Source organism: Engraulis encrasicolus, chromosome 4 (assembly GCF_034702125.1).
Source record: "Engraulis encrasicolus isolate BLACKSEA-1 chromosome 4, IST_EnEncr_1.0, whole genome shotgun sequence".
Lineage (NCBI taxonomy): Eukaryota > Metazoa > Chordata > Actinopteri > Clupeiformes > Engraulidae > Engraulis > Engraulis encrasicolus.
The window spans coordinates 24881217-24901216 of record NC_085860.1 but is presented as its reverse complement, the minus strand read 5'-3'; the positions used below and the strand labels follow the sequence as shown (position 1 = coordinate 24901216).

General features: G+C 44.3%; 1 protein-coding gene across 1 annotated transcript in view; it reads right to left on the bottom strand.

Moving 5' to 3' along the window:
* The window catches only part of shank2b (SH3 and multiple ankyrin repeat domains 2b), a 116421-nt gene extending 105549 nt beyond the window's left edge, over positions 1 to 10872 (bottom strand). The window contains exons 1-3 of the mRNA XM_063196942.1: positions 10666 to 10872; positions 5708 to 5911; positions 3641 to 3712 (exon numbers count right to left, since the gene is read on the bottom strand). Coding sequence (XP_063053012.1) covers positions 3641 to 3712; positions 5708 to 5911; positions 10666 to 10872 — 483 coding nt within the window. The remainder of the gene's footprint in view (positions 1 to 3640; positions 3713 to 5707; positions 5912 to 10665) is intronic.
* Between the last annotated feature and the right edge of the window lie 9128 nt (positions 10873 to 20000).

Genomic DNA, 20000 nt, shown 5'->3' with positions numbered 1-20000 from the left:
CAGCAACTAAAGGAGCCCAACCCATCTGATATCCTTTAAACCAGTGTTTCCCAACCTTTTTTGTCTTGTGTACCCCTAAGCCTTTTCGTTGTGCCATGAGTACCCCTTAAGTCAAGTACTATATCGCTTTCTCCATCCAAATGTAACTAAGCTCTAGCCTGGTCCTGACCATCCCATAATACTACCATTTCTGCCAAGTGTCTTGGCGGAAGTACATAGGATGGCGCGCGAGACTAACTAAGCTCCATATATTTGTTAAAATAAAAAATTTCCAAGTACCCCCTACAGTGTGCTCGCGTACCCCTAGTGGTACACGTACCCCTGGTTGGGAAACACTGCTTTAAACAATAACCAATGGAAGCATTACACTACCCTTTTTTTAATAGTGGAGACGGATTAACACAGGGGTAATGGAATATGAACTTAAGCAACAGAGGGAGACATCAAAGTCATCAATGAAAGGCAACCGTTTGATAGCATTTTACTAGCACTAGCACAGCACACACACAATTACCATGACGACAAAGCTTTTTTACAGAGGAGAAGGACTAGCACCCGGGAAACTGAATGTTAACGCTAGCTGGTGAGGTAGCCATAAAAATTACAGGAGGAACCAAAGCATTCAGTACCATTTTTAAAGCATCCAATCATACTTTCACCTTGACACCCTTTTGATAGGGGATGGACTAGGTGTGTCAGAAGGTGAAGTGTATCAGCTGAGGTAGACTTAAAACCCAGAACCCAGGTATCCGATTTTTTTTTTTTTTTAAGTCCAATCATACTGCTACCCTGACACTCATTTGCGAGGGGTCAGGGTCTAATATGGGGTATCAGAGTGTGAATGTAAGCTGAGGTAGGCATAAAAAGACACACAAAAGGAGCCCAGGCATCTGATATCACTAGCATCTGGCATCAAGGGAGCCGAAACGAGTTTTAAAGTGATGGTGCCTTTTTTCCTTCTTTATTTCTTGATAATGGTACTGCTGCTGCACGCCACTCATTGGTCTGCAGTAAAAGTTGAGAAAGCCTCATTTAGGGAGGCCAAAAGTGGGGATGCAAATGCACCACTGCATCCCCCTTTTTCTGCCACCTTTGTCTGGCATCATTCAATGCTAGCATCGCACAAACACCAACACCCTTTTAGGGGGGGGAATAACACAGGAGAATTTGAATGTGAGCCACAGCAACTGAGGTAGACATCAAAATCAAAAATGGAACGGAAGCATCCACTATCATTTTAGAAATGTAGAGTGCTAGTATCACACGACATCTTTTTGATAGTGGAGATGGACCAAAACCGGGGATATTGGAGTGTGTGAACTGTTCGTTGCACACCGAGGAAGGCACACGCCAAAACGCGTCTGTGCACAAAAAAATTAAAAACCGTTTGATGCTTGGTGCGCCCCTTTCTGTTTGATTTGAAGCGTTTGATTTGGGCCAGCACCCTCAAAATGTATCAAGAAACCCCAAGTGAAGCCTGCTACCTGCCATTATAGAGTGTGAGCATCTGAGGTACACCTAAAAAAGATACTAATGTAGCCAGTGCGCCTGATATCATTTTAAAAACCTGCAATGCCTACTATCACACAATTAACACGACAGCCTTTTGATAGTGGAGATGGACTACTAGGGGATATCAGATAAGCGTGAACGGGTAGCCGTTGAGGTAAGTTACACATCAAACAATCACCCCCTGCAGGAGCCCGGGCATCCTGCCGTTTTAATCAGCAGTTTTTATGTTAACAACCGGCCCCTTTTAGATCTGAAAACGGACGATCAGAGAGCAACGGTGCAGTGGGGACTGGGATGAAGAAAACAAAAGAGAACGAGATGAAGATCAATGGCCGCCTGACTGTGCACAGTAAATTCAACATTATTACTTCAACACTGACAGAGAACAGGACCAACACTTTGAAGGGCATAAATTATATTCTCTCACAGTGTTGAGTGAACACTGCACAATTTACTGTATATAGAGTTCTCTTTCAGGCGACTCATTCCCCATCTCTATGGGAGTCGAGAACCGGGGACATATTCATGTCCTAATGTTTTCAGCTCACCACAATCTCGCCTGCTAGACATGGGATCGAACCAACAGAGGGCAAAAGAGGCAATTAGTGCAGCTTTCCAGATGGAGATTATCAGTATGGGAGGGAGGGAGGGAGGGAGAGAAGTTACCAAGACAGAGGTGTGTGTGTGTGAGTGCGGGCGGGGAGGGGGGTATCTTTGACTGTACTTGCTACCGATATGACCCCTTCATCTGACCTGATAGAAGATTATCAGGACGGGAAGGGAGAGGAGGGAATAAGGAGAGAGAGAGGTGTGGGGACTGGAGGGGGAGGTGGGAGAGGGAGGGGCAGCCATCTTTGACTGTATAGTATTTGCTTATCTCGTGATCTGACCCCGTTCAGCTGATCTAATAGGAGATTATCAGGTTGAGGAGGGGAAATGGGGGGGATTATGAGGACAGCGTACGTACGCTGTGAGTGAGCATGTGTTTGGAGGGGTGACTTTGACTGCTCTTTTCTTTTTTTTTAACTTGTATTTTTATTATTGCAAAAGATATGCATGACATAGTACAATATTACACTTTTTCAAAGTCCTTCTAACCCATACCCCACCTTCTGACTGCTCTTTTCTACTTGATCCTGATCTGACCCTATCATCTGACCTGATAGTAGATGATCAGAATGGAAAAGAGACTGAGAGGTATTAGGACTCTAGAGGTGCGAGGAGGGGGTGTGAGGAGGGGGCGCGACGGGGGGGGTGGGGGGTGGGGGGGGGCGGTCTGTGCGAGGGAGGGGTTGCGAGGAGTGGGTGCAGGGAGCTGGTGAGGCGAGGCAGCATCTTTGACTATACTTGCTCCTCATCTGACCCCATCAGCTGACCTGGTATCTGATCTGCCATCACCCGCCACGCTCCCAATCAAAGCCGAGAAATGATTGAGGGATTTCGGGGGACTAGGCGGTGGAAGAATGAAAAAGAAAAAAGGGAAGTTGAGGACGAGGACATGAATATTCTAGAGACCTCTTGTTCCTCATCACGAATTCATGGCGCGCTGGTATTGCTGCTGGAATTCATTTTCTCACAGTCTGGCGCAGATATCCAGCTGACAAAAGAGTGTCTCTTTCCGTCTCCCGGCTTGTCCCAGCACAGTAAACTTATTACAATTCACACGACCAAACATTGGCATGACCAAACAGACTGACATCTAGGCCAGTCTATTCCGCTTCTCACATTGCTGAGAATGTGCCGGCCTGATTGTCAAGATGATGAAATCTCAGTAGTCAGAACTACTGTGTGACATGAGACCTCTGGAAGGAACAGACATTTTGCAACACACAAGTTGCAACACACAGGCATGTACACAAACATAACAGCCGCAATACCTTAACCACAAAACATGCACAGAATTTGTTTTTTAACACAATGACACACACACACACACACACACAGACACACACACACACACACACACACACACACACACACACACACACACACACACACACACACACACACACACACACACACACACACACACACATACACACACACACAGTTACAATGGCACAAACACACTACTGTATTTATTTACACACATGGTGCACAAGTAACTTCCGCCCTGGCTGATACTCACCTGGGTGTGCAGTTTTGTAATCTGTTTCTCGTCCACATTGGGCTGCTGGTAGACTCTGCTCTTGTAGCGAAACTGGGGGGATGCAAAACAGAGAGAAGAGAGAGAGGTAGAGAGGTAGAGAGAGAGAGAGAGAGAGAGAGAGAGAGAGAGAGAGAGAGAGAGAGAGAGAGAGAGAGAGAGAGAGAGAGAGAAAGAGAAAGAGAAGAGGCCAATTAGTGGTTGAAGCAGCAGTAGCAACAGTAGCAGCAGTACCGTACTCCTGTAGCAGCACTGGAGTCAGAGCCTGCTAGAGTACAGTATGGCTCATCAACATTCCCATTCACTTCACCCTATGGCAGGGGGGGAGAGCTCTGTGCAAAGGCTAAGGCTTTTTTTTATTTAAAGGCATAAACAGTAGTTAAGAGTGAGAAACAGAGAGAGAGAGAGAGAGAGACAGAGAGAGAGAGAGAGAGAGAGAGAGAGAGAGAGAGAGACAGAGAGAGAGAGACACACACACACACACACACACACACACACACACACACACACACACACACACACACACACACACACACACACACACACACGTGCATAATGTACAAAAGGAGCCGCTGTTTCCTTGACAGCATCATGCCAGGACCCTACAGGCAATCTCCATTAATTACCCGACACATTAACACCTTGGAAGTCATGTGGAAGTTGATGGTATGAGCAAGGCAGGAGAGAAAATAAGTGGCCCCTACTGTACACACACACACACACACACGCACGCACGCACGCACACACACAGACAAGCAGGCATGCACGCAAACACACGCACACGTGCACGCACACACATGCACGCACGCACGCACACACACACATGAACACACACATGCGCACGCATAAACACACACACATAAACACACACACACGCTTACATAAACACACACAAACACACACACACACACACGCACACACACACACACACACACAAACACACACACACACACACGCACACACACACACACACACATACACGGAAGGAACCCCAATCGATGGGGATGTTTCAGTGTCAGTCTCATACAATATTGATTGCCATCGTCATTGATTGCGTGTCGCCTCACAGCTGCATTGTAATGCATACAATACAACTACGGGGTATGTCATATCACCAACCCCATACTGGTTAATGAGGAAGGGAGCGGTCCGCCACTCAATAGGACATACATAGCCACAGCTTCCCTATCTCCAGCCTGGAGACCTCTTGCTGCATATGGTGCACTGCATACACAATGATAAAAACCTGACTTTGACTAGTAAGAATGTACATGTTTCTGGATGTGGCAGACCCCCTATCATACTTTCAGGGTGGGCAGGCCCTTGTTGGTGGGCAGTGTGCCAGTAACAAATCACACATTTCCAGGGTGGGTAGCCCTTTGCTGGAGGGCAGTACCAGTACATCATACCATACATCCAAGGAGGGCAGCCCCCTGTAATATACCTCCAGGGTGGCAGTGCCCGTATATCCTCCAGGGTGGGCAATCCATTTCTGATGAGCAGTACCTATGGGTGGATTCCAACATGCAGACTCCCGTCCTCCCTTGCTCACTTTCCTGCTTGTGACCTCATGATGATGTCACTGACGACAGAAAATTAATTCAATATCTTGCAAAAGTACAATTCTAATGTAATTTTCTCATTTGCAATCGGAATGGAGAATGAGGAACAGTCCCTCAAAAGCTGTTGTGACTAGGCTGACAGCTGGGAAACTTTATTGTTTTCTCCACGGAAGCGAGGCCAGGAGGCGGGGTGAGGCCACAAGCACAAGTGGAGGACGGGGGTCTGCATATTTGAATGCACCCTTATGTCATACCTCCAGGGTGGGTAGCTCCTTTGTATTCTGTTCATCGGGTTATTCTAACTTGCTAGCCTGCTTGTGTCAAAGTTCTTTCTTAGTCTTAGTCGCTTTTAGTCTTTCACAAATCATTTTTGTTTGTCAGAATTTAGTCGACTAAACGTCTCAAAGGGCTAGTCGACTAACATACTGTATTTAGTCTAGTCTAGTCTAGTCTGACAAAAATAACACTGATACCCTCGATATCATACCTCCAGAGTAGGTATCCCCTTGCTGGTGGGCAGGGGGTGATCCCTCAGCAGCTCCTCCTCGTCCAGAAATCCGCTGGGCCTGCCCTCCACCGCTGGCCGGAACAGCCCGTAGTTCAGCACATCCCGCAGGCTTTGGGTCAGCGTGCACAGGATCTGCTGCTTGGCCACCCACACTGTGGCATCTGACTTAAACCGCATGGATTTCTGGGTAAAAAAAGCATAGAGGGTTTATACAGTAATTAAGTAAATGGGTTCGTAAACAGGTTTGACCAAGTTGTTTGCTTGTTTTGGGAAGAAATTTACTCACAGAAAGACGTGTTGATAGAGCAAGGTTATTAAAGTTTAATCTTAAATCTTTTTATTTATTGCACCATTTTGGTAAGGATCACATTTTAGTCAAACCAAGCAAAATATAAAACCTGCAACCAGTTAAACATTACAAGTTCAAGTTCTACCAACATGAAAAAAAGAGTATTTTCAGCTGGGTCTGAGCAAAATGCATTTCTGAGCACGGTAGGGGATGAAGCCAAGTCAATTTCACTGTACGAAACGATAGCACGGCCTGTTTGTTTTGGTAAATATTTGCTCAGGAGAAGACAGGAGTAGATATCCACAGCAGGGATCCCCTCCAGTGGCTCTCCATCCAAAGTCTTTATTCAACTGATGGAATCCCTGCAGTTTATCACACAATGCCTCGAGAATTGAAGCAGCTCTCAAATGACAAGATATAGAAATTGTGAAACGTCTTGCTTGTTGTACCTAATATAACAATATATTGTTCCTCCTTTCTAAAAAGCACATAAAATGCTAAGTTTTAAAGTAACATTTTCACTGTAAAACATTGCAGCCAGTTAAACGTAAAAAGTATGTTGCCCTGAATGCCTTAGGTTTGCTTGAGAAATCCTCGAGTTGAGTCAATTTACAAACCTGAGGCAGCAAGGCAACTTACCTTTTTACATTTAACTGGCTTTGCTTCATTGTTGTCTGAATTGATTTTTACATAAAACAAACATCCTATTTTGGAAATCAAAAGAGACCTCAAGTGAACAGTTGAATTGTTAAGTTGTGGAGCCATTTAGATGTAGCCTTTGATGTCTTGTGGAATAACAGCAGGCACCAAAATGTGAATTCTATTTTGGACAGTCATTATTCAAAACCAACATCTATCGTGATGAGAGCCATATTGTGGCCTATATAAGGTGATAATGGCCCTCTATGCAGACGTCGAAGCCCAAATAATATGCACTAGTAAGAGTATACGCTGCTGTTAATCAGTCTTCTAACAAATAACGGCTGCTGCCTACTTAAGACTCAATTTCCACATGCCAAGAATGCCTGTTTACTGAATGGAAAACAAAAGGGCAAATATGATACAGTCAATTAACTGAGTAGACTGCTGAAAGGGCTTGCCTGTCACGGTCCAGTGAGTCACAGAAATAAATTAAAAAACAACAATTACACACACTCTCTCAAGTCTCCGAATTAAATTATGCAACACTTGATGAGGCGAGGCTCAATTTTCTGCTTGTGCTGTTCTGTTTGCTATGTAGATGTTGGCTGAAACGGTATTGTTCTAACATGCTGCCAGTGACTTTCCCTACATTAAGATGTGCCAAGGACCTTAAGTCCTGTTTCTTCTCATGACTATGTATGTGATTACTTTTTTGTTTTCATAATAGTCAATGGTAAAAACATAGTATATGGTTCCTTTTTGCATTTATCAATATACTCTCTACTCTTGTATAGCTCTATTGTTTTGATACAGTCTGGTTACATATTGTTGGCTGTATTAATATAAGCTGTTCAGACAACACTTTGTTACACTGTATCTAACTGGTGTTACAGGTACAGTGAAGTAACCAAATAGTGCTACCTGCAACAAGGTCAAAAGACCTACGATCAGGGCTCTAAATTAAGACCAGCCAACCAGCCAAATGCTGGTGAAACTTCAGTTTGGCTGGTAGAAAAGACTTCAACCCATTAGTGAGTGTGGGCTTGACTAGTAAATTTGCATCTACTAGCCATTTTGGTTAGTTAATTTAGAGCCCTGTCTACGATGCATTGCAAACCCTCCAAAGAGGAAACCCTTAAAGGTACACTGTGCAGGAAATGGCCAAAAAAGGTACTGCAACTTTCCTGCTCACTGAAAATGGGTGGCCTATTGTCAAATTTGATCTTTTCGTGAAAGTTTACTAAGTAATAAACTAATATTTTCTAGTATGGCCCAAGTACAGTCCTTTTTGCAGCTAAAAATGTCTATTTCTGGGAATTTAAAATGGCGGAACATGGAGAAGATAACCCTTTTCACGTAGGAAAAGTGTCATTTTTCCAGTCATAATGAATACTTAGAATTTGATGGTGGTGGTAAGTATTCATGAAAAAGCTAACAGTAGTGAATGGGTAGCATGAATTCTGGAAATAAACAACTAAAAATTTTACACAGTGTACCTTTAAAGGACAATGCATGCGACTAAAGCCAATATCTGGATAAAATGCTTAGTGATGTTGGCATCACGACTTCTAGGTACGGCACTGCTGAGGTGCCCGTTTGTTCACTGAGAGTGTAATAGTCTGAATTTAATTGGAGACAGAGGGCGGAGTACCGTGGAGGCTTTCTATACGCCTGTCCATGTTAATTAAACAGAGAGTAAGACGGCACTCGGAATGACGCAAGTTGTGTGAGATGATCCATAAGCTTCCATGCAAAACTATCACATTAAAGGACACTGTGTGAGATTTTAGTTGTTTATTTCCAGAATTCATACTGCCCATTCACTAATGTTACCTTTTTCATGGATTCTTACCACCCCCATCAAATTATAAGTATTCATTATGACGGGAAAACTTGCACTTTTCATACATGAAAAGGGGGATCTTCTCCATGGTCCGCAATTTGAATTTCCAAAAATAGCCATTTTTAGCTGCAAAAATGACTTTACTTGGACCATACAAGAAAATATTTGTTTATTACTTAGTAAACGTTCATGTAAAGATCAAATTTGGCAATAGCCAACCCAGTTTCAATGAGTAGCATAGTTGCAGTACCCTTTTTGACCATTTCCTGCACAGTGTCCCTTTAAGGCCCAGCCGTGGCTCTAACGGCTGGGCACTGGACTGCTACACGCGGGCGACCTGGGTTGGATTCCCGACCCGGGTCAATTCCCGATCCATCCCCGTCTCTGTCTCTCACTTCACTTCCTGTCTCTCCTCCACTGTCCTATCTGAAAAATAATAAAATCCACTCAAATATATATTTAAAAAAATTATCATATTAAATGTCCACCTGTGAGTCCTGCACGGAGTCAGCGTGCTGTGAACTGTAACTGAATAGTGCTGTCATGGTAGAAAATAAAACAGTGCTGTCATGACATCAGTTAAAATATCTCGTCATGATGTGATCTACGGTAGGCCTGGCAGTTGAGTCACAGCAGGCAAATGGGACCCGGGCTGCATTTACATAAGGGCCGCAGCTTCCACTGGCTGCAGAAAGTGTGGGAATAAACAAACAGCGTGGTGTCCCAGAGGAAATGTAAAAAACAGGCCAGCGATGCCTCCAGATGTACATACGTACTTACATACAGTACGCAACATCTACACACACACACGCACACATGCATGCGCACACACACACACACACACACACACACACACACACACACACACACACACACACACACACACACACACACACACACACACACACACACACACACATAGGGCTGCTGACATCTTTTGCTGGGCCCAGGACAAAAATCATCTGAAAGGGCCTCCTACCCAATACATATAATGTAATGGGGACCCCAATTCTGGGGCCCCTATCTCCCTGGGCCCGAGACAACATACCCTTTGTCCCCCCTTGCCGGCAGGCCTGCACACACACTAGTTACATTAGTTCTAAGGGAAAAACAACAGGGACTCTGCTCTCCTCTTAACATCTATCTTCCAATATCTCATTAGCCTCTGCTGCAACAGGGGTCCAGATTGCTTCCTCTTGTAATGCTGACTGTCTATTAATAAGTTAATTACGGTCATGCAGATCTTGATTTCTTTCCCTCTTCGTTCCATGGGCCCACACAGATCATCAACAATTAATCAGCCTGAAACATGACTTGTTTTTAAAAGTATATATGTATGTACTTGATGATCTTTTGACACCCTGCTGAGCTGAAACAATAGTACTTGCATAAATGTAGGCCTGGTCATTTCATTATTTTCCTTTCAACAAGCAGCATTTCTCCTTTAACCCTTTGAAATAATCATATCTCATATCTGAAGCCATCAAGTGGACTTCTGCTATTTTTTTCCGAGGATTAACATTAAAGGATTTATTTTACAAATTACAATTCATTGTTGTTGTAAAACTTTTTAATACCTGACTTGAAAGTGATCTATATTTTATAACAAGTTGGTGATGATTCTGATGACATCAGTTTTTTCTAGAGAAAAAACCCTTTCTTGGCAGTGAAAAGCGATGCAAATAGACCTTATTGTAATATCACAATAAAGTAACAACTGAGATCATATCGTTTTCATATTTCATATTTTCTGATTCTCCTTGCTCTTTTAACCTTTAACTTAGTTACCTGGTGTACAGTATACCCTAAAATTTGGCCAAACGTGTGTTAACTATTTCAATACATTCAGTTGATTTGTGCAATACAAGTTCTTATTAGTTATTATTATTATCATTATTGTTGTTGTTGTTGTTGTTACTATTGCCAACAGTGGGGAATGGCTTCTAGGGTGCTATTCCAAGAACATGGATAAGTGCTAAACCTGGCTAAGTTAACCCACAGGGAGTGGTAAACCTACTAGTAGATAGCCCACAGGTGTCATTAGATTTCGGATACGAGGACTCCAGGCTCTTCTATTATATGATTTACCACTACCTGATGGTAAACTTAACCTGGACTACCATTTTGCCAATTTCTTGGAATACCCCCCAGTTAGGTACTCACCGACTGCTGCAGGTCTGGGATGACCACACAGATCAGCAGGGAGTCGAGGGAGTGGGCTGCTGCTCCAGACTCCAGGCGTCCGCTGGCAGGTCGCAGCGGCAGCGGCATGGGTTGAAGCTCCTCCCTGGAGCTCTCCGACTCGGAGCCCCCCGAGCAGTCGGAGAAGCTCTGTGCCATGTCCTCACTGGACGTGGGACTCTGCGGCATGGCTGGGAGATGCAGGGGAGCTCTGCGGGGACACACACAGTGTGATGTAGGGTAAGAAAAATCACATACGGGGGCGTCAGAGCTATAGTCCTAGTTTAATATATCTATATAGCTATCTCAGCTATACAGAAATGTGATGGAGGCAAACCACCTACTGTATACCATCTTTAACATGTACACAAATGGAGATCCAGACTTTCAAAACTAACCCCTACACGTATACATGATGTTTTTAATTCCGAATTAATAATTCTGAATTAAATAGTTCTGTCGAGTTTACATTGCACTTTCATTTGATTTCTAATTGTGAAGTGTTTCCATGATGTTTTCAAAGCGGAGTTAAGTTTTTTTCTGAATTAAATTCGGTTAATTCTGAATGAAAAGCCTTAGGTAAACGAGGCCATTCAACCTCTTCTTTAACCTATTGATCATTATGAGTACACATGTCTTAAGGCAGGAACCTGAGTAAATTACTGAAATGACCCATGTTATATGGACAGGAATAAGGAATATAAAGGGCTCTCTGCACCACTGATTTCACACTGACCCCAATGACTGTGCTCACATTTGACACTATCGATGTTCATTCCCATTTTCCCCACCTATCCTATTATACGCATGAACGGCCATCCGGCTACTTTGCTCGTGAATGTGCGTTACGCCCCTTTTTGGGGGAAAACAAACCGAATGTCTAATTAACTTACAGTACATGCTACATCGGCTAGCCTAAATGAACACAGTCCATGCTTCAGCCACGGATGTTTGGCTATATTATTTGATACAGCCGGCAACACAACATGTTTTCGGCATATTGAGCTTGAACAACACTAGTCTACAGGTAGTTCATTCTTTCCCAACACCACCAATTGACTTGCATTTCCCCCAAAAAAGGGCGTAATGCATATGGCACACGACATGCTGTTCATGCATCATTGTATACATTTGAAGTGTGAAAATGAGGTGTACGAGGCCCTGTCGTGGCCTTACGGTAGGGCACTGGGTTAACTACGCTGGCGACCCGGGTTCGATTCCGACCTGTTTCATTTGCCGATCCTTCCCTGTCTCTCTCTCCACACTAATTCCTGTCTCTTCTCCACTGTCCTGACAGAATAATAAAAAAAAGTTCTAAAATATGTATTTTTAAAAAAGAACATGAGGTGTGCGTAGTCCCTCAAAAAATCCCTCAACAGACGTCTCTCCTCCTCCTATGAGCTGTGTCAATCCTAAGATATCAAAATAGCAAGAGATCATTAAAAATGATTTGAGTCACTTCAATGATCAAGAAACCACTTGCCACCATTGATGCTCATGTTACTGCGATGCAATTTGACCCATGGCCATAATGACTAGAATATAAAGCAGGCAAACTCGTGTATTTGGAAAAGGATTCAGCTTTAAGATATTCTACTACAGTTAGATAACCAAGAAATTCTTTGATGACAAAACGTCCCATCTTTCCAGCAAAAGAGGACAATTAACTATTTCTACATCCACCATTACAATTATTTTTCAAGCATTTTGCATTTGATCTTGCAGTCTTTTAAAGCCAGTTCTTTCATCCAGAAACAAGGCATGCTGTTTTAATCTCACCCACAGCTATTCGGTTGAGATTGCTTTCCCCATAAAGTCTGAGCTTTTTTCTGCCTGAGGACTTATTGGACAAGAGGCAAGGGCATGGAGATGGCTAACGGGCCAATATCTGCCCTGACTTTTTGTTTTCCCTACTGCCGTCTTCTTCAGTGATGTGAAGCACACCAGACATTTCCAGGGTCCCGCTTATTTGTCAGCTATTTCTCCTCGAAGTGAAAACGACAGAAAAGAATTGGATCCCCTCGATTCATTTCTGGTGTTATTTCTCGCTTCTCATCACGAGGTGAAAAGGGGGCCGAGCAGGGGTCAAGCGTACCTTTTTTACGGCTCTTTATCAGTTGTATTGCCAGGCAACGGGTACGATGGCAGAGCGGAGGGACCGGGGGAGGAGGTCAGACAGGAAATTCAAACAGACAGCTAGGGCTTCTCCGGGTGGTGCCATCCATCCTGAGGGGAGACTGGAACACAGAGATGCTTTTATACTTACAGCAGAGACACTGGACACAGTCTCACTTTAACAAGTACAGTATTTCAAATGTGTAGAATGTAACAAAAACAAATGCCAATAACCCCTACACTTGTCTACGGGTCAGCTTGTCTTTTCCGTGTATTTTTTTCCTCCATGATATAATGGAAAATAATGTGCTTCTGTAGTAACAGCAGATATACTTGACATAGTCCCACTTTAACCCTGTAAGACACAGCCCCTGTTATTAATTAGCTGTTACCAGAATGGCAATGACCAAGTCGTAATGTATTACATAAGGCCCTGTGGAAAGGGGCTACCAAGTATTTCAAATAAGAAAACAAGCAGCAATAACAACAATAACAATTGTGTTTACATGTTAGCTCCTCCTACAGTACCTGCCACCATAGGTTACCATTTGACATTTACTATAAACAGGAAATTGTACCTTCATGACATTATTAGCCTATATAAAATAGGTATAGATATTTAAGGTAACTTATAACGTGAAAATCTTGAATTAAAATGAAAAGAGACACACATCTTGTTAAAAAAATGTACAGTGTTGTATGCTGTTGCCAAATGTGTACATTGTAAGACCTGTATTGGATGCTTTTATTAGGGGCACAGATTGTACACAAAATGATGTAATGACCAAAGAATATTACCACATTAATCATCACATAGGACGGAGTAACTAACCGGTACCATGAAAATAGAGCAGGGGGTGTGTTTGTGGTGGTGATGGTGGTGGTGTTGGGGGGTAGGTGGTACAGTATCTAGGCCATACACAAATCTGGGAGTCACCTGACCTTGACGTCATAAATTAATTCAATAACACAGAGACCAAATCATATCACTACCCCCACCACATGTGTATTCATAAACGTGCACACACACACATGTACACAAATGCACACACGCATGCATGCATGGTGTGTGTGTGTGTGTATGAGGGAGAGAGAAAGAGAGAGAGAGAGAGAGAGAGAGAGAGAGAGAGAGAGAGAGAGAGAGAGAGAGAGAGAGAGAGAGAGAAAGGAATGGGGGGAGAAGGTGAAAGAGAGAGAATGAAAGACACACACACACACACACACACACACACACACACACACACACACACACACACACACACACACACACACACAAACACAGAGAGACGACGGCACGGCAGTGGTATCATTCATCATGCCTGTCAAAGCACACCTCACCCCCAACCCAACCCCAACCCCTCTGAAAAATAACACATCACCACACCGCAAGAGGCCAAAAGCCAAGAGGAAGTCAGCATTCTTCCTGCCTCCCCTCTTTTGGTGATGAGCAATTAAGGAGGAGCAGCTCCCAGAAGGCCTTGCCTGGGAAGATGCTGCTGCCGCTGGGGCTGACTGAGCCGGCGCCTCCCCCTTATGAACACTTAACACCACGCTGAGGTGGAAGGTGTTTAATTAAAACACAAAAGAGGAGCCAGGCTAAATTGTCTTGGCTTGGTTATGAGGCTTGACTTATCTCGGATTGGCTTGTCTCTGTCTCTGTCTCTTGTACGCACTGCCGCTGACAGCTTTGTCTGGGCCCAGGACAAAGTCATCTGAAAGGGCCCCCCCACCCAATACATACAATGTAATGATTCTGGGGACCCTCTGTCCCTGGGCCCGGGACAACAATCCCCTTTGTCCCCCTCTGTCGGCGGCCCTGCTGGTACGTCAGTCTCAAATGCCTTTTGCGAGGGTGGTGTTGTGTGCTGTGCTGTGTGCGGATACAATGAATGAGCAGCCAGCGTGCAACACATAAAATGTGCTGTTCAAACCCCTGTCTAATATCCACAGCCCCCGGGGTAGTTCTACTTAGTCTGCAAGAAGCTCTGCAATTACACCGTTTGAGAGTGAGTTGGGTAGCAAGTGGAGAAGTGTCTTTGTAACTGCGCCGGCACAGAGAAAATACTGGGCTATACATAAATCACAGGCATATAATACAGACGTGAAAGTTGTATATTATCGACCGGCAAAGACCTAATTGGACGTTGACTGGAATTGTCTGTGAATGGAAAGAGCGGGCCATTGCTTTGGGTAGCAGCACTGCAAGATCTCATTCCTCATCTACTGCTGTTCCTCAGATATGTATGGGCTTCAAAGGGGCTGAATTGCGGCATGAAGCGGTTGCAAGTGCTGTAGGAAGTTTATGTTCTTCTTTTTTTTTCAATATATATTTTTAGGGGCTTTTTATGCCTTTATTTGATAGGACAGTCTGAGATGGTGACAGGAAACGAGTGGGACAGAGAGACGGGGTGGGATCGGGAAATGACCCAGGACGGACTCGAACCGGGGTCCCCGTGGGCATGCAAGCCCAAATGTGGGGGGCTTAGTGCGCTGCGCCACAGCGCCCCCGGAAGTTTATGTTCTGTGATACTCACAATGCCTTACAGTAGCTGTTTCATCGTCAGCTGGCATATTACATTACACTACCTTTAGCATAATGCTTTCATCAAAAGGCGACTTACAAAACAGGACAAAAGCAGAACATAAAATGTGTGGGGGAGGTACAGAGTACACAGGCCTAACAAGGTTTGTACAAATGAGCAGGGTCAATTGTGGTATGAAGATAAACTACTGTAGGAGGGAAGAGAAGGGTCTTCAGAAGTTATTGTCAAGCACTGCTGCTGCTAATTCTTTTTTCTTTGCTTAACTACAAGAGCTTCGCTACTTCTGCCTACAAAGGTGTTCAAGTGGGTCTTGAAACCTCTGGATGGTTCCGCAGAGAGTGAAAACTGTACTGCATTACGCACAAGGTGCTTCACTTCAAAAATGGTTCTTCAGAGTCTCAGATCACATTGGATCAAATGGTTCTTTTGAGAAGTGCTGCCTCAACTGTTCCTCTATGGCATTGCTCTGAAGAACAGAGACTCTCTGTGTGTGTGTGTGTGTGTGTGTGTGTGTGTGTGTGTGTGTGTGTGTGTGTGTGTGTGTGTGTGTGTGTGTGTGTGTGAGTGTGTGCGTGCGTGCGTGCGTGCGTGCGTGCGTGCGTGCGTGCGTGCGTGCGTGCGTGCGTGCGTGCGTGCGTGCGTGCGTGTGTCAGCTCAGCTCTCTGCCAAGATTTCTCCAACTGCTTCTTTACAACACCATGTACAGTACAGTATAGGAGTAGGCTACTGTAATGGTTGTGATCATGTGAAATGAATTGAGCATGAGCAAATCCATTTTTCAAATTCTTTTCTGTTTTTTTGTAATACATACAGGTGCGATGCAATGTTTGCCAAAACAAAAAAGCAAATGTTCAGATTTCATGCCATTATTTATAGTATGCAAGTAAACGATGTCATCGTTTGGTGTTATGAATATGAAATCGCCTATACCCATACGTACACACGTACCATAGAGTACTTGTAACTGTAACAGCAATTTCAACATCTGCACATAACAAAATAACATGCTCAGATAGCACGCCATCATTTACAAATAGCAAAAAGTGTGCTATGGATGTGAAAATATGTCCACTTCCTGTGCAATCGCCTGCCCATACCATACAGCAATTGCAACAGCAATTTCAGCACCTATAAGGTGGACAGCTCCAGCTCTGACAGAAAACAGCCTTGAGGGAATTCACAACATACAGCACAACACTCAGACAGACAGACAGACAGACAGACAGACAGACACAGCTTTCTATTGAGGAAAACCTGGTTGCACACACAGTGTTGCCAGATGTGTCTGATCAAATCCCACACAAAAGGTTCTCAAAAACCGCCAAAATGGGCTACATTCCACCCAATTTCAACAAATTGCATTGACTTCTATGGGCACAAAACGGCAGAAAAAAAATCCCATTTTCACCCGCAGACGGCCATCCCAAGTAGCCCAATTGGGCGGGTAACCGCTCAAACTGGCAACACTGGTTGCACACTATTTCATGCAGCTACACCGCAGGACTCCACACCTCAACCCTGGCCCCAAGGCCAAGGATTAGCTTTGAAGGAGTTTAAAGTCCCCCCCCTCTCTCTCTCCCTAAGATCTGAAGCAGCAGGTGAGACATACGGCAGAGAGGGAAAAAAAACATTAAAGGTTGATGCACAGACCATGCCTATCTAGGAAGCAGAATAGATGTTTTGACACTACAGAAAATGTGTAAGTCACAGAGTAAAGAGAAGATAAAGGAAAGCTTTCCTCGGCCAGGAGACACCTTTTGCTCTTACATATACGTACTTGCCAAGCAAGCAGAGACCTAATCATATCTGGAGAACGCAGTGGAAACACTGCAGTCAGAGATTCTTTAAGTATATAGAGATATGCCAGTGTAATAGGTTGCTATGGGCACCTAACATGGCCAGGTTCCGGTCTGCCTAAAGGGGTGTGTCATAATGCTCCTAGCATTGAATAGAACAGTCCTTAGGTCTGCCTAGGTCTGCCTAAAGGGGGATTTCCCCCCCTCCCCCTTGCAATAATAGAACCCGGAAACAATGGGCCAATGGAACCTCTCTCTACTCTCTCTGCTGCAGTTGTGCACATAACATGCGAAAGCCCAGAGTAATAGACTGTTACCAAAGAAATAATGACATCAAGTCTCAAATCATCTTGTGTGGTTGCAACCGTGTGTGTGTTTGTGTGTGTGTGTGTGTGTGAGAGAGAGGGGGGGGGGGGGACAGGTCTGTGTATGTGTTTGTGAGAGTAGCTGTGGGTGTGTGAGTGTTAGTGCACATTAGTCTGTCAGAATGTGTGTGTGTGTGTGTGTGTGTGTGTGTGTGTGTGTGTGTGTGTGTGTGTGTGTGTGTGTGTGTGTGTGTGTGTGTGTGTGTGTGTGTGTGCGCGTGTGTGTCACTGTCTGTCTGCATGTGTGCCTGTGGGTGTCTGCCTGTATGTGTGTGTGTGTGTGTGTGTGTGTGTGTGTGTGTGTGTGTGTGTGTGTGTGTGTGTGTGTGCGCGCGTGCTTGCATGCTTGCATGCTTGCATGCGTATATGCACCACTGTCTGCATGTGAGAGTGAGTGGGTGTCTGCCTGCCTACATGTGTGTACGTATATATGTGTCTATCTATCTATATGTGTGTGTGTATGTGAGCTGTGCGGAGCCAAGCTAAGGCAGCGAGCGGCCCCCCAGGGGAGCGCGAGAGGGAAGGGAAGGGAAGGGAAGACGCATCACTCAGCCCCAATGAGCAGTGCCCTGGATCTTTGTCTGCATCAGGGCTGGACTGGTCATCTGGCATACCGGGCATTTCCCGGTGGGACCTGCAGCACCGTACGCCCCTATTTTCAGAAATGTTTAAAAATATATATATGTTTTTTTTAATAACATTTCTGAAAATAGGGGCCCACGAGGGTGCGGGGCCCACCGGTGAGTCAGTTCTGCGCCGGTAATTACGAGGGGCCCCTTTATGCCAAAGGTGCCCGGGCCCTATTTCTCCCCCAGTCCAGCCCTGGTCTGCACCATCCAACCCCAGGTGCCAAGCACAGCAGTAAATAGGCCATCGAGCCCCGAGCAATGCAGCGGCCATTTCTTCCTCTTCCTCCCCCCTCCTTCCTACCCTACCACTCCACCACCACTGTTCCTTTCTCAGCCGCAGAGTCAGTCGGAGAGAGCCTAAAATCGCTCTGGAGTGCCACCACGTCAAAATCTTTTAAGAGCGTTATGTGGCATCACAGTCAAATGGAAGCTGATGGGAGGATAGGATAGAGCGCGGTTTGGAAACCTACTACTGTCCAAATGCATCGAATATATCATGACCGAAAACACAGGCTCCAGCTTTATTAGTTATTTTCAATGTTCTACAGAGATCTTTCATGTGTGATACTGCATATATTATGAACGTTTGTCTTAATAGTGGCTTTGATTATACTAAGGGATGTCCATTTAGAATTTAACTCCACTGTTTTAAGAACGGGATCTTGTGATATTGCTAATGGCATGAACATGACTCACAATGCTGGGGAGTTTTCTTATGCAGAGGTATTTGCTTAGGTCTAGTGCACTGCCTCTATGCAACCTGCACTTACAGTACAGTACACTCACATATAAGACAAGGACTAAAGACCGCAAGGTACTAAAAAAACTAGGTTACTACTTTAAGCATGGCCTATGGTAATGACAAATAGCTCATCTTGAAGTGAAATTAGGTACTGAGACTCGCCCATCTATGACATCATGTCCTCAATACATTTGTAGGACAGCAGACAGACAGAGGGAACCCCTCGCCTTAGCATGCTCAAATAGGTTGTACAGCAGTACCATAAAAGAACGGGTGAGCATGACGATATCATTTTCCCATATTGGTAACACTTGACTTGCCGGTTGAGGTCATAACACATTCATATAGCAGCCATCTTAAGCTGAACTTAAAACATTCATTGCAACCAATTGAAGATAAGAGATATAATCTTTAAAAGGGCATAGAGATGAAGATCCCACCGATGGAAATTAAACAAATCTGTCCTATATACCAGCCTCAGCCTCTGCGGTAAGCACAGGTGATTTCCCTAATCAGCTAATACATCTGTCTGAGCATGTCTGTTCATGTTCATTAGCATCAAGCTGTGTAAAATTGGCTGGATGAAAAATGTGATCCTGAGCTTTCATTTTCTGACGCTTAAGCGACACCTGAGTAAATTTGCGATATACAAAATTACACATAGTCTGTGGACAACATGGAAGTAGAATGTGTACTGTAGGCTACATAATATTAATTCAATGACTGAAATTGGCTCTTGCATAATCAAATACGTATAATATTAAGTATTTGTTCATTGATGGACTGGACAGCAACACTGTATATGAAGAAATACGAATCAGGAAGCTACTTGAGTCCAACCTAAGGTCTACCCCTGATCCAGCTCCATCTGTTTATGCTACTCACTTCCTGTCCCTGCTCACTGTATATCACAATAAAGGCATAGCCCCTCCAGTGTTTCCCCTGTACTTTACAGTTGCACCTAGAGTACCTATACACATACAGATATACAGTATCAAGTGCAAGAACAGAAGAAATATGTAGAACTTTTAATTTATGTTCTACGTATTTCTTCTGTTCTTGCACTTAATACTGTATGTCTGTAATGTGCAATGTATGTGTACTGTCTCTATCTAATTGTCCACACC